At 35.0% G+C, this 15,811-nt stretch overlaps 1 protein-coding gene across 1 annotated transcript in view; it reads left to right on the top strand.

The window, feature by feature from the left end:
- LOC134851796 (testis-specific gene 10 protein-like) overlaps positions 1-9,627 on the top strand; it is a 58,303-nt gene extending 48,676 nt beyond the window's left edge. The window contains exons 12-13 of the mRNA XM_063868028.1: positions 9,132-9,334; positions 9,519-9,627. Coding sequence (XP_063724098.1) covers positions 9,132-9,334; positions 9,519-9,627 — 312 coding nt within the window. The remainder of the gene's footprint in view (positions 1-9,131; positions 9,335-9,518) is intronic.
- The last annotated feature ends 6,184 nt before the right edge of the window (positions 9,628-15,811 follow it).

Here is a 15,811-nt window from a genome sequence, read left to right as displayed (position 1 = left end):
GTGCTATGATGATAATATGAGAATAGTTATTTTTTCAAATGGTCTACTATTTTTTAGTATATTATGTTTTGCGAAAACAAAACAATCAAATCAATTTTGGTGATAAGATTAAAGATAAAAAATTTTAAGATCCGTTTTCAAACCACTAAATTAAATTTTGGTTTCGACTTTGCGACATCGCGACCTTACTCTAGCTCTATAACCAATCTCAGAAAACTTCAATCGTTCAAAAATCATCGTTAGCTTCGATTTACCAGAGTAATTAATTGTTCATTGCTCCTATAGGACTTAAATATAGTTTCTTAATGATGCGCAATATAACCAAAAAAACCCCTTGGAAGACGATAACGGTACTTTTTCGAAGCCATTCATATTTAATTGGACCTCTTTTTACAGGATCGTTGCAATTAGTTGATGGGACTAACTATCTCCAAGCCACTTAAGATAGGTCCATAAAGTACATCAATGCTTTAATAAAAACAGTTATTAGAAATCTCTTGATATCCCTGTTTATTGGTTGTTTTTCAGCGTATTTGAAGGTCTTTGAAGCAGAATTTATCTTTTATTGACCTGAATTCACCCCCACCCACGTATATTTAACTTGAGAGGGCGAAAAAGAGGAAAATATTGCGGGCAGAAAGTGTGGAGGCGTAAAACCAAAATAAGACCATATTTTCTAATAAGTTTTTTCTGCAGTATAAAATCAAGCAAAACCGGTTGCTGTGCATGTAGTACAGAATGTCTACCGCATTCATAAAAACTACTAAAAAATTTGTTTTTCTTCAACTTAGTGTCGTTTTTGTGCCGCGGGTGATGAAATAACTGAAAAACGCATATTAAACTAGTGAATTGAGCATAATCGAATTGAGTATGGTCTTCAGAAATTGGAAATCAAACAAAAACATGAAGAAAAAAATTTGTAAATATTCAAACAGAAAGGCTGAAGAAACTTTGTATTCGGGTGTGTTTAGTTTTTTTGTTTTCCAAGCAAAATCAGGGACCACAAAAAACCATCGGACTGGTTTGCGTGATATATCACATTCAAGCCCTTTCAGTCGTTATTTGAATCACATTTGAAAAATTCCAGAAAATTTTCCCAGTGTCGAGACAAACTGTGATATTTTTCATTTTTTGTCCAATTTTGAGTAAATAAAACGAGCGAGCAAGCTTATTTATGCTGAATTCAAGCCGTTTACAATAGTTTATGTATGCCTAATTTTAGTTTTACTCGAGTCAAGTTAATTTTTAACGACATTTTGTGAATGAAAACTTTAGAAATTCTTAAAACTTCTGCAAAAAAATTTGAAAAAGTTGGATTTTCTAAAAGTTTTTTTAAATGATTTTTTTTTTGTCTTTTTAGTCATTATTCTTCCAAAAACTGTTGTCCGATTTGCCTATTTTACTATGATTGTCATATGCGCCTAATTTCTGGGTGCACGATAATCGGTTATCCTGTTTTTTTTGTTGGTCAGTCGAAAGTTCCCGGCTACTTGAAACGGCTACTGTATTTGGGTTATGTTCATTTTTCTAATTTAATAGATACTCAAAGATCATTATTTGCAATGTGATTTTTTGAAGTCAAAATGGCTACATCAGTACTTATGAATATCTCATTGCAAATAATTGGATCATTATGTTCAGAGTCCTTCAATTAATTCGATCTCAAAAGTCGTTATTTTTGATCCACTACAATAAGATCTCAAAAAAACGATCATTAATTTCAAATGAACCGTAGAGAAAATTTCATTTTAAAAAATGAATATGATGATGACTTACTACAAGAGCTCTATTCTTTTTTCAAGACTAGTTTTTTTCTCAGAAACTATCATTAATTTCATTTGAAACAGTAGGAGGAAAATTTTGAAAAACGAGTTTGATGTTGACTCATCTAGATATTTCTGTTTCTTGTTTCAAGTTTGATTATGTATATTTTTGACTTTCACACCAATTGATTGGAATATCTTGTGAGTTTGAGAGCAAACATCGTTTTTTAATGATCCTTGAGAATAACTAGAAAACGTTGAAAGAAAACGGATGGTACGAAACGGCATGAATTTCAGTTAAAATTTGGGAACTAGTGTTGAAATTCAGTGTTTTACAGACACACAAAAAAGCCTGTTAACCATTAGTCAAAATTTTTTAGTCTAACTTTTGGAAAAGATTGCATTTTTTGGTCAGGTAGATAATTTTCTTCAGTTCTTTCATAATTTTCTAACATATCATTGCGCCAAGAAAAGTTTTGGCCCAATTTAAAAACACAATTGAGGGATCTTACCAAATCGACACTCGTTGCTGGATGAAATATATCAATGATTGGAAATTATTCAGTTTTCTTGGCATTTCCAATGGGGTATTTTTTAATCGCAAACTGTGATTTTGACTTCCTTCAAAATCTTCGCAATAAAACTGTTCGCAGAATGCTTCTTACTTTCTTCAAACATAGCAGAAATATGAGAAACCGGACATGAAATGAGCACCAGAAATTGACCAATGGGTTACTAAATCGCAAGTGTTCTCTTTGATTTGACTTAGAGAACGACAGCAAAAACAGACAGCATAAGCTTTCAAAACAAGATCCATATGACCTCTATTCATATGATTCTTTCATTTGTGACCTTATCAGAAAAAAATCTTGGCGGGCAGATTTTCAAATTATTATTAGAATGAAAATTTTTTTGTTGCCTGAAACTTGATCCTTTTCAGTCAACTTGAGTGTCCCCTTTGTTTTCAGGGAAATGGCAGAGAAAATTACATACAATAGGGATTTAAGACTCGCAAAGTAGTACAATTGCCCTCTTCCAGGAGCTCAAATTACGATTAAAATTGAATCAGGGTCGTTTCCTTTAGGGAGCGTTTTCTTCAACGGTTTCTGATTCAACAATTTTTAAATGCGATTTAAAAAAAAAAATGAATATAACAGCTTGTTTAAGCACTAATTTTTATTAGTTAAAACATCATAATAGCGTATAAACTAGCCACCTATACTCCAATAATATCAATAGGACTGAAAATTTTTTAAAATTAACTCCAAAAGAACCAGGTTTATCAAAAAGAATTTTTTCTTCATGCTTACTCCAACATCCAATATGAATTCTGGCTTAGATTTTAAGTTTAGAGTTTCAAATTTAAAATTCTTCCTTGATTACAACTATTATCAGCTTCAGATTTTTCCCCAATTGGTTTTGTAAAAAACTACATGGTATTTTTCAAACTTGTTTTTTAGATCTTTTTTCAGTTTATTGATATCGAAAGGTTGCATTTTTATCGTGTCTTTATGGTGGTTTTTCAAAATTTAACTTCGCAAAACTGTATTTGCGTTGGTTTAATTCAATGCATACTTTGAAGGTTTTCCAAATGATTTTCCTCTCACTATGGAAAAAAATGATCTTGTTAACTATCCGACTGCTTTTTAAGGTCTATAGAGCAGTGTTCGCTTTACAAAATTGATGAATTCATCAAAACAATGAAAACATTTTTTTTTAATTTGAAATTTTTTGAAAATCATGCCCCCGCACGCCACATAAAGTAACAAGACTGCTCGTATTAGAGCGAAGCCCTGATTGTTCGAAACTGTCCATAAACTATCGTCTCGAATTGTTTTATTTAACGAAATAATGACAAGCTCTTAGTTTTAAGCTGAAAAGTTAAGAATCTTGTAAAGATTTAAAAGACCAGTTAGCCTGGCTCAATCGAAGTTTAAACAATTTTTGGGTGCGGGATAATTTGGCAGGCATAAATTATGCCTTTTAAACTTTCAGCATCAAATTATCACAGCGCTCTTTTCGTCACGTTAAAGTATTAGTGAGCGTTTCAAAAATGGCCAGTCAAAAATGTCGAACATTTTTTGGAGAAAAAAAACCAACCCAAGCACAAATAGTTCGTCACTTTTTTTAAAATTGGAACTGTAAAAATTACTTTTGCGATATGGAATCAATGAATCGAGTAGACGTAGACTCAAATGAGTATTTTCCCATTTTTTCTGTTGGGGGATGGTTTTCCAAAAAAACCTCAAACCTCTCATCGATTTTTTAAAGCGAACAGTATTCCGTAGACCTTACAATGCAGTCTGAACATTCAATGCTTCACCCTGATACGAGCAGTTTTGTTTAATTTTTGATGCCAACTGCCAAAAAAATTGTATTTATATGTATGCCAAAGAAGGGGATTTAAAATCAAAATTAGTAAAGTGCTTTCATTGAACATCACAGGTAAACCTTACAAGACCAGTATCTTGTATATTTGTTTTTAAGCTACCTCAGATATTTTCTTAGGTTGATTTGGTCAATGAATAGGTCCACTTGCAAAACTTTAGGCTGAAAAAACATATCTCGTATTTAAAATGGCCGAAGTATCATTTCAAAAAAGTATCATTTTGTGTTATAGAAACTGACGTTTTGAGTTAATTTTTATAAATTCTGGCTTTTTCGATTTCTTTTTTTCATATTTTTTTAAAATTTTTGTTCAGTGTTTTACATGAAATTAAAACTAATGAAGATCTATTAGAAGTTTTAAAAATCTCTAAGATGAGGTCAATCCATTACTACATATTCAAAATCATTTTTAGTTACCTTTTCAATGTCTTAAATAGAGGCCGCTTGTTGATACCTAGTTTAAGAACTGCTGTTCTATTTTTAACTTTGGATAGTTTATGCTTTTTTAATTCAGAATCAAATGATGAGAATTTATATTGCTTAAAAAAGTTTTCCATTGTTTTATTCAACAATAATAACTAGCGCGCAATGGAAAAATACATCTTCAATTTTCAAACGCTTAAGAGATTGGGTCGATCGCTTGTTGAAAACTAATATTTCGATCGCCAAAAACTGACTGTATAAGAAACCACCCCAAGTATAAGTATTCTATTTTCTTCGGAAGTCGGAACCAAATCTCAAGCATTGATCCTGTTCATCACAAAATTAGATAAATGATCTTACTTGCTTAAAACAGGTATTAGACCCCCACCACCACTGATATATTGTGTGGTTTCACTAAATTAGTTATTAAAAATTATATACGTAGCTTAATTGGTCCGCATGCCAATTTGTATTGAAATCGGTCATTGTGAACAAATGAAGAATTTTTTTGCAGGTGTGGGTGGCATCACGTATTAAAAACTCCCCTTTTTCATTCAGCTTTTGTCTAACATATTACTTCACGTAGATCTGGATTAGGAAGAAAGCATATATATTCAAGGACCAAAATTGGAGTGAAAACTAAGAATAAAGAAATTAAATTATTTGATCACTTTTTAATCTCTTCTTTACCAATCTACTTAAGATATTATTTTGGGGCAAGTATTGTTATTTTTCAAAAGCCTTTGATATATAATGTGCGAATAATAAAAAAATTCCCGTTTTTCCAAGTATTCTTGGAAATTCAATTATTCGCTGTTGGGAAAAAGAGTTGAGAGCTAGGTCACTGAGGATTTGATAGGCCAAATATAGATTAAAAGTTAATTAAATAGTTTATTATTTTTGACGTCTCGTTAAAAAGCTTCTGGAGTGTATAGCTATTAAAGAAATGTCTTCCCCGACCTATTTTTTAATCTTTTGACTCAGTTCCTGAATTGTAATCGAAATACATGTACATCAGATAAACTTTGATACCTCTGAAAAAAGAGAGCTTTTGATTTTTCCTTTTAATTTTTGGTCAACTCCAAAACTGTCCATGCGCTACGGCATGAAAATTTTTGGCCAATATTCAAGAGTATGGTTTCGGGAAAAGTTTGCAATTAGCATGTCATTTTAATGATAAATCCATCATTTTTTTGTCAAAATCTTTTGTTTTTAATTACTAAATAAAATCAACCAATATTAAACTATCACTATTTGATTGAAATTTTTCACAAAAAAACAATAATTCAAAAAATTTAGCGTAAAGTAGAACAGTAAACAATAAATTGTCAAAAAAAAACATAATGAGGCATCGAATATTTTATTTAAATGCACACCTGGTCTTATTTTAACAAAAAAAAGAATGGTTGAAAGTGCTTTGTGTATTTGAGCATCAATTTTTTTTTTAAAAAATAGCATTCATTTTTCAAGTTCTTAGAATTTCTTAGAACACGCTTCCCGACAGACAAGAAATTGTAGTTTTGTTTTCACGTGCATTTACAATCTTTTTCTTTTCATTGTGGTTATTCGAGTTAAATTATTCTTGCCTTGTTAAAAAAATGAAACGTAAAATTTGAAACCCGTAAATTTTGGGCCACTAGAAATTTTGAATCTTCATGCTTAATTGCAGGTTACGATCTTAAGTTTAAGAGAGCCGTTACCGCAACTTTCCTTGAGAAAACCTCGAAAAGACGATTAAAAAGCTAAATTTTTGTGCATTAGGAAAGTTCTCTAATTTTTACTTAGTTTGGGTCTTTTCCAATAGACCACCATAACCTAACCAATGAAATAAAAACGATTTTTTTTCTAAAATTAGAACGATATTATGGACAAAATTAACATCCTCTACTTGATCCGATGATACCTAGAAAGTCAGTATAAAAAGATTTAGTTGGCCATAACGAATCAGTTCAATCTTTCTCAGCCTTAAACTTGTTTATTATTTTAATTTTTTTTCCGTTTTCTTTAAAATGTTTGACAAAATGTTTGACAAGCATTTTTTGCATATTTCAATATTGAATGAACGCTCGGGATATCAGCCCTATTTTTCCGAATAAAATCGACTCTACTTAGAGATTTAAAATAAAATAGTTTTTTAACATGGGGGGGGGGGGTGAGGGCATAACCTTATTTTTTTGATTAAAATGCAGCAGAAGAAACCATCAGCAGAAAAAAACTGGGTAAATAAGTTTAAACTTAATTTAACGAGCAATTAGAGTTATTAACGACTGTTCAAAAAGTGCCCTTATTGAACTAGATAACATCTTTCAAAAAGGTTAAATTTCCAAAATTGAGTTTTTAATTATAAAAGAAACCACTCAACTGATTTGGTACCTCCTTAATAAAGAGGGCTGTCGTTATAGTTGCTTCATTTTTGAATTTTCTACATTAAGTCAATTAAAATTCCAATAGCTGAAAATAGACTGATGTTGTTGAACTAAAAAGAGGATCTGAACTATTTAATGAACACCGGACCCAGTTTTCATTACATTTTTCTTCCATTTTTGCAAAAAAACTCCAGATATCTTTGTTCAATATTGAAATTAGGATACTTTCAAGATTTTTTTGGATAGCCGTTATTGATACCCAAATTTTTCCAACTCGAAAGTTTTCTGCCAACTGATGTGCGTTGAGAAAAAAAGGGCTGGCAAAAAAATTTAGGTTTTGGTCGAATGATTATTGTTCCGACTTTCGCAACGAAAGTAACGGAATATTTGTGCTCGGGGTGGGTTTTTTTTCTTCAGACAAAATTCGACTTTTTAACTAGCCATTTTTGACGAAATTATTGTTGTCCGGAGCTTAAATTTGAAAAAAAAAATATTTCACCTGTGATTATTTTTGGTAAAGTTATGCGGGTTTGAAGATTGTCACTTTGCCAATTTGAGACAATTAATGCGCGACATATTTCGCGCTATTAACGCGTAAGCGAGGATTTAATTAGTCTTAGAAATCTTTCCAAGTTGATTAAAAGAATTTTATTTGCTTTAATTGATTTGTTAAAAGGAGCAAAATTTATGCTATTGTACTTTATATGGCGTGTGGGGGGATGATTTTCAAAAAAAAATCAAATTTTAGGAAAAATTTTTTTTCATATTGTTCTATAACATTTATTTTTTTTCATGTTATTAGTGTCCCATAAGCGTTAAAAGGCAGTCGGAATATTCAAGGTTTCGCCCTGATACAAGCAGTCTTGTTATGATACGATATCAAAATTCAACCTCAAAACTAAAGTAAACTTTATAATATTGTAACTTTAATGTAATTTTTTTCCAAACTTGGAAGAAATTGAAAAAATATTTTTTTCAACAAAAATTAATTTGCCAAGTAACCATCAGCTATCTGTTTTTGTTCCGACTTTCGATACAAAAGTGACGAAATATTTGTGCTCTGGTTGGGTTTTTTTTTTCTTCAGACAAATTTCGACTTTTTAACTAGCCATTTTTGACAGAATTTTTTTTTATATCATTCAAAATGTATTGTTGTCCTGAGCTTAAATTTGAGAAGAGATTTCACCTGTGATCATTTTTCTTGTAAAGTTGTGGGGTTTAAAGATTGGTATTTTGGCCAATTTGGGACAATTAACGCGCGATATATTTCGCGCTATTAAAGCGTAAGCGTAGATTTAATTCGTCTTAGAAATCGTTCCAAATTGATTGAAGGAAGCTTATTTGCCATAATTGATTTTTTCCTGGAAGTGAAATTTATCACTTTGTACTTTACACGGCGTTTGGAGAGATGATTTTTACAAAATATCTCAAAAATTTCTACCAAATTTTTTCAATTTATTTTCTTTTTTTTACATTTAATTTTTTCATGTTATTACTGCTTCATAGACCTGAAAAGGCAGTCGGAACATTCAGGGCTTCGCCCTGATACGAGCAGTCTATTTGTATTTGGAAATTGTTGTTTGCTTTTATTGGTCTACCATTTCAAGCGTGTGACTTTTTTTGTTTTAAGATTGGTTCCGTATTAAAAATGCTTTGATGATCGATTATGTTTTGCGAGCTCTAACGCAATATTTGGACTTCAGCCGACTGAGTTGCAATGCGGAATGAGTTGAGAATGATCTTAACTGCCAAATTTAGCATTGATCTGTCTTTCTCCTATTTTACCACTTGAATTTTGAATTACAGATTTCCCGCTTTTCATTTGCAGCAAATAATTTTTTAAAAACGTTTTCGCAATCAAAAAAAACATAGGTAACGGATATTATTGAATAAAATTCAATTTTTTGGAAAAAAATCACAAAAAAAATAAATATTTCTTTTTTCCAACTGGCTGTTGCTTAGGTTTTAAGAAGATTTTAAAGTTGTTTTGTACTTAATAACTTGTGTAACTTGCGATATAAATTTAATGGCAAGTTTTTTCTGGTGGAGGTTTTAACCTTTTGAAACGCAGAGCCTCTCACTCAATTTTCATTCACATTTTTGAGCCTTTTCAACTGTGAATCCTATACAAACTGCTTAGTATATAAGCTACTTATAATTTTTCCCCAAGAATCTAATATATATTTTTTAGCTGAGCAACACTCTTGAGGACCAGAAGCAAGAGATCGATCTGCTCAGGCGACAGATGGAGTCTGAGAAGACGACCATCCGGAACCTTGAGGACTTACTGACTGCCAACAAGGAGTCCGAGTTCGCACTGGGTCTCGCAGTCCAGGAGAAGGAAGGAGAGATCCAGCTGTTCAAGGAGCGATTGGCACTATCCGAGAGCAAATGGTGAGTCTTTAGAGGGGGAGGGGGGTTCTTGGCTATGACAGATTCTTTTGGTACCATGTTTGGACCTTCGTCTTTTAATGAGAGCTGTCTATGTAAATTAAAGCCTCCGCAACCCCAAAGCCCTTCCATCGAGTTGGTCAAGTTTTAGTTCTAAAACTAAACGAGAAGTTGTTTGTGTTTGCAGTTGTTCGCAGCAGCGGGAGATCCAGAGTCTGCGCACAAGAGCGGGCACGAGTGAGGCGGAACTGGAGAGGAGTCGCAAACAACTCACTAGCGAGAGATTCGAAAAGTGAGTAGTCATCCCATTCTGCCATCTTTAATTCAAGAAGAAGGTTTTGGATAATCACAAAAATTCAGTTTCTGAAAAATCCAGATGATGCTGGACGAAAAAATAAGGCATAAAAAGACAAAAAGCAACATTTGCAAAAAATGTGTGTAAAAGTATTATGGTTTGTTTATTTAACCTCTGATCTTAACTTACCATCGACCTTTAAGTTGTTAATTTATATACCTGCCAAAAGCGCAACGGCTTTTGGTAGACTCTGAATTGGACACTATCTTTTATGATACGTAACAAATCAATCGCAACCAATTCAATCTTTTAAACCTCTCTTAACTTAGATAGAATCCCCGTCTTTTATTTAGTCTTAAATAAAAGCCTACAATTTTAGTAGGAATCTTAATCATCCACAGTCTTAATCTATTCTTAGTTTAAGTCACTCTTTTACAACACGAGTGGTATCCTAATTTTTTAACATGGCGCAGTCGAATGAATCAAACCTACGCGGACTAGAGTTTTTTTGGAACAACTCATCATACGAAAATCAACATGACTGGGAAAGGTGGGCGGAAAAATTCCAACTGACAATTATTGCGAAAGACTCCGTAGACATCGAAGATGTAATTAACCCACCGATAAGAGATGAACTAATCTACCCTATGGCAGAACCACTGGACCCATCCGAGGATCAGACCCGTCGGGCCGAAAAAGAGGAACGTCATAGAGTAGCAGTACAAAATTACAACGAAGAATTAAAAAGGAGAAGGGCGGAAGATAACGCAAAATTTAACGGACTTCAAATAGGAGATATTGACAAGAAGCTCAAATCACAGCTATACCTAGCACTCGGGAAAGAAGGACAGAAATGCTTTTCTCATAAAAATCCTGGAAAAAAAATTCTGGATATTAATTTCGCAGAATTTTGGGAACTATTAAAAACGACTTTCACGATCACTACAAACCTAACATACGAAAGATTTAAATTTTTTGGCCGAAGACAGAAAGAACATGAGTCCTTAGAAAAATTCCATGAAATTCTTTCAGAACTAGCAAAAAATTGTAAACTGGGGGAACTCGAGTCAGAACTAGTAAGAGACATTTTCATAACCAACATGAGAAATGTCGAGATCCAAAAGAAACTATGCATTGAATACTTGACCCCAGAAAACGTACTATCTTACGTATTAGTTCACGAAAAAGGTACTAAAATTCATCAACAGTATCTAAAATTTCCAACTTACAACCCAGGACCAAGATCACAATACGTGAAGAACGAACCAACATTAAACATAGTCGAAAATAACAAGTGCCGTAATTGCGGTCAGCAATTCAAAAAAGGACACCTATCCACATGCCCGGCTAGAGATAGAAACTGCAATACGTGCGGACAGAAAGGACATTTTGCTAAACACTGTAGGAGTTCAGCAAAAACTCAAACTAACATCCGCGATCAGAATCGGGTACCCCAAGAAAACGAAAATATCCGGGCCAACCCGCAGGACTTCTTAGTTCTATCCATCGACACAGATAACCAAATAAATGCCGTAGAAGACAAAATAGAGCGCGGAGTGAGAACAGTATTCAATCACGAAGGATTAGAATTGAAAAAGACACTAAAAGTAGCTCTGGGAAAATTCAACCCCTACTATACCGAGATCCAAATTGACTCTGCAAGCCCAGTTTCCTTCATGAAAAAAGACCTACTACACGAACTGAAGATACGAGACAGATTTGTAAAGCTAGAACCTGTGGACGAGATAACAAAGAAAGCATACCAGGGTTTCGGGAGTACGATCAATATTATTGGAAAAGTTCGAGTGAAAATCCAATCGAAAGGATGGGAGGCTGATGATCAAAAACTTTTTATCACAGAAGGGGCTGAAAGAAATCTACTAGGAAATGACATCCTACCGAATTTGGGTATTGTAGTATTTCAAAAACAACCTCCACCCAACGGGTCAAAGTCACGGGAAAACCAGAAAGTACCACCCATCGGGACAAATGTCAATCAAATAAAATTCGCATCCGACATCCAACAGGATCAAAACCAAGAGACACCATCCCAACGTGAGTTTAAATTATACATATCAAAGCACTTTCCAGACCTTATAAAAAGAACTGGTAGATCAAAAAACTACGTAGTTAATACTTATTTTAACGAGCCGATAAAACCGATACAGGTGAAAGGGAAACGTATCCCAATCCATCTTCTCCCCAAAGTCAAACTATGCATCGACCAATTATTAAGTGACGGACACATTGAAAAACTATCTAGATGCTCTGAAGATTGTTTTATTTCCCCTATCGTGATTACAGCAAAAAGGGATGGATCAATAAAACTAGCGTTGAACTCAAAACTACTAAACAAACAAATATTTCGCAATAGATATCAAATGCCGAATCTATTCGAACTAATTGACAACGTTGCAGTCACTATTAGCGGCCACGATCAAAGAAACATCTGGTTTTCGTCGATAGATCTAAAATACGCCTACAGCCAAATTCCGCTTTCGAAAAAGGCAAGTAATCAGTGTAATTTTAACATTGTGGGGGGAGAAGTAAAGGGTTCATACCGTTTTAAAACCGGATTCTATGGACTAGGCGATATGCCCAATGAATTTCAACGTATAATGGACCGTTTGACGGAAAAACTACCAAATACTCATTGTTATCTTGACGACATCCTAATCGCCACCGTAGGTAGCGAGGAAGAACATAAAAAGCTAGTCATTAATGTGTTAAAAACGCTAGATGACGAGGGACTAGCCATAAAATGGGAAAAATGCACAATTTTAACTCATAACATAGAATGGTTGGGATTTAGAATCGACGCAAAAGGGACGACACCATTAATACATAAATCTGACGCAATCAGAAACCTAAAAGAACCAAACTGTATTAAAGACATCAGATCCTTAATGGGATCGATTAACCAATTTAATAAGTTCATACCAAACCTAGCGTCCTTATCAACACCCTTCAGAGAACTTATGCAAACGAATAAACCATTTAAGTGGTCCACAGTACATACGGAAGCGTTTGAAAAAATCAAGAACGAAATTTGTAATACGGTGACGAACCACCATTTCGATGTAAAACTGAACACTCGGGTGAAATGCGATGCCTCACATTTAGGATTAAGCGCGTCAATCGAACAAGACCATTGGGGAAATTGGAAGACCGTAGCGTTCGCTAGCAGATTTTTGAATATCGCCGAATTAAAATACAGCACTAACGAACTCGAATTACTGGGATTAGTCTGGGCACTAGATCATTTCAAAAATTATCTACTGGGTAAACAATTCTCAATTTTAACAGATCACAAAGCCTTAATAGGAGCACTGAAAGACGATAAATACACTAAAACGGCCCAATCACGCCTCACCCGTTGGGCGGATAAACTATTACCGTTCGACTTTACCGTAGAACATTTACCCGGTAAAGATATGGGATTTGTCGATTATATATCCCGACACCCATCGGGTGAACCCGTACCAGTTTCTCTGGATGACGAGAAGTTTGTTATCGCTTCAGTAAACCAGATTAGTACACTCTTAGGCTTTGATCACCTTATGCCAAAAAATTCGTGGGCGCAAATAAGAAATAAATTCTCTCAACATTTCTTAGCACATGACGTCACTTCTTGCAATGCGATTGGCCAGTCAACAGATCATATGACCAGTCAAGAAATAGAACGTGAGAAACGAATTGCTAATGCCGCTGAAACTTTCCAAGCGATATCTAACCATTCCAACATTTCAGTGTGTCAAAATTCTCACTCGCGTACAGAACTGTGTGACTCATCTTGCAAAACTAACGACTTTTTTACGAATTTTAAAATCCTGAAAGAAATGGCAGAACAAATTGAATTTAACCAACAAAAAGAATTTACTACTAAAAAAAACACGGACGTTTTAACACCAAATACTAGTAACCCGTCGGACAAACCCGAGAATAGATCACCTAGCAAAAAGAAAACAGTTAACTTATTCCCCTTCTCTTGGCCGGAAATATTTGACTCTAAATTTATGTCCCTCTTATCGAAACAAGATCTAATTCTGAAAAAGATAATCAAGGCAATCGAGGAAGACCGAAAACAGGATATCCTACAACTGGGAAACTATTATAAGTCATATTTGAATAACTTACATGTCAGTGGAGGATGCCTCTATTTGGACAACCGTTTAGTAATCCCAGCATGCCTAAGATCGACTATGCTGAACAGACTACACGAAGCCCACCCCGGCCAGTTCGCAATGAAAAGCCTGGCAACGCAATACATCTGGTGGCCGAAAATTTACCGTGAAATCCAAGTCCACGGCGAAAATTGTATAGAGTGCGTGAAAGCAGGTAAAAATTTGAAACCTCTTATAAAACACAATACCCTAGGGGAACTCCCAATGGTCGAAGAACCAAACCAAGAAATGGAATTAGATTTCGCTGGTCCGTTACCTTTAGTATGGGGAACAAAAAAATACATATTGGTGTGTGTAGACAGATTTTCAAAATTCCCATCAGCTCAAATAACATCCAGTACATCGGCAAAATCTATTATAAACTTCCTTAGTAAATACATTGCTTTACACGGGATACCTAGAACAATTAGAACAGATCAAGGATCTGGTTTCATCTCCAAGGAAGTTAGAGAATTCTGCCACGATCACAACATAAAGGTGATATTTAGCCCAGTGGGTGATCATAGAGCTACGGGATTAGTGGAACGCCTAATCAGGACCATTAAGGAACGACTCCTGGTTATGGCACAAGAACGTCCAAAACCTTCACTAGAATCTGCACTCCTGAAAATAATAAAATGCTTAAGAACAGTAACTCAACAGTCGCTTAACTGCTCTCCTTTCGAAGCACATTTCGGTAGATCCCCAAACACTATCTGGCATAATTTGGTCAAATCACCCTCTTCGAATAACCTTGATTGGAATAAAACTTTGTTATGTATAGATAAAGGCAAAAAACTAATGAGCCGAGAGCGAAGACATGACTGGGATGCCCCTGACGACATAGAAGATGGAGATGTCGATGAAAATTCATCATCCTCGGAGGATATCTCAAATGCCGTGAGATATGTACCAACAAGTGCTGGATCCCCAGTAAAAGTCCTCTCCCGGTCAGAAAAAAGAGATGCCTTGGGCATAAAGGACTCAATTCTGAACAACCCGTCGGGTAAGACCATTGTTTATCGAAAAATCCAAGATAGAAGGAAAAATGAACCATACTATAGAGTACTTAAGGACGAAATCGTAAAGGAATCAGATCACACTGTGACTCTAAAAAATGGTAAAATAATACGTAAATCTGATTTAGCCATTAAAAGACAGTGCACCCAGAAGAAACCAAGTCCGAGAAAACGAGACCAATTAGTTAGATTTTATGCGACTAAAGGATTGAGGAAAACTGCAAAACCTCCAAGAAATATCGGATTTAAAAGCTCAAAAACTACCCAAAAGAAACGAAATCTTCAGTGGAAATTTGAAGAGCTTGACATTGCGAGACGAAACGCGGCCATGAACAGTTCTAGGGAAACTCTTCTTAGAGAAGAAGAAGAACAGAGAAAGAGACTGAGAACACCGATTGGCCTCGAGAGCGACCAAGAACCAAGCCCGTCGGGCAAACCCGAACTTCTTAAAAGTTACCTAAATGAACCCGGAGTGACGATCGAACCACATGAAGAGATGTCAGACGATAATGCTAGTGACTTAATTACACTAAGAGACCTCAAGGAGAAAACACTACTCGAAACTACGAAACGAGACGAACACCTAATGTCCGACCGAACAGATCCTAAGCTAGAAACATCAGACCACGCCGACCAGAAGGTCGAGTTAGATGAGATTCCTTTGATCGACTTGGATTCCGGTGACAATGAAAGAGACTTTCAAGCGACCCCACAGTTGATTCTCTTGGACACTAGGGAGGAGGGCGATGAAGCGATCCAAGAAATGCCGGTACTTCCAGAGAATCCCGGAGGAGAGTTCCCTAAACCTACTGGAGAACAAACCACCATGGCGGAGACGGGACCCAAACAAACACATTCTGACCGTACTACGAAGACACAGAAATTGTCCGGTACTGCTAAAAGGAAAGCGTCATCTCCAATGAAATCACCACCCTAGAAAAAACTGTCAGAAATTTTTACACGTCAGAACACCAGACCTATGCGAACTAGGCAGCCTCCCAAG

The sequence above is a fragment of the Symsagittifera roscoffensis genome, chromosome 7 (genome assembly GCF_963678635.1).
Source record: "Symsagittifera roscoffensis chromosome 7, txSymRosc1.1, whole genome shotgun sequence".
Classification (NCBI taxonomy): domain Eukaryota; kingdom Metazoa; phylum Xenacoelomorpha; order Acoela; family Convolutidae; genus Symsagittifera; species Symsagittifera roscoffensis.
The sequence above is the reverse complement of the archived record's forward strand: the minus strand, read 5'-3'. Positions and strand labels throughout refer to the sequence as shown.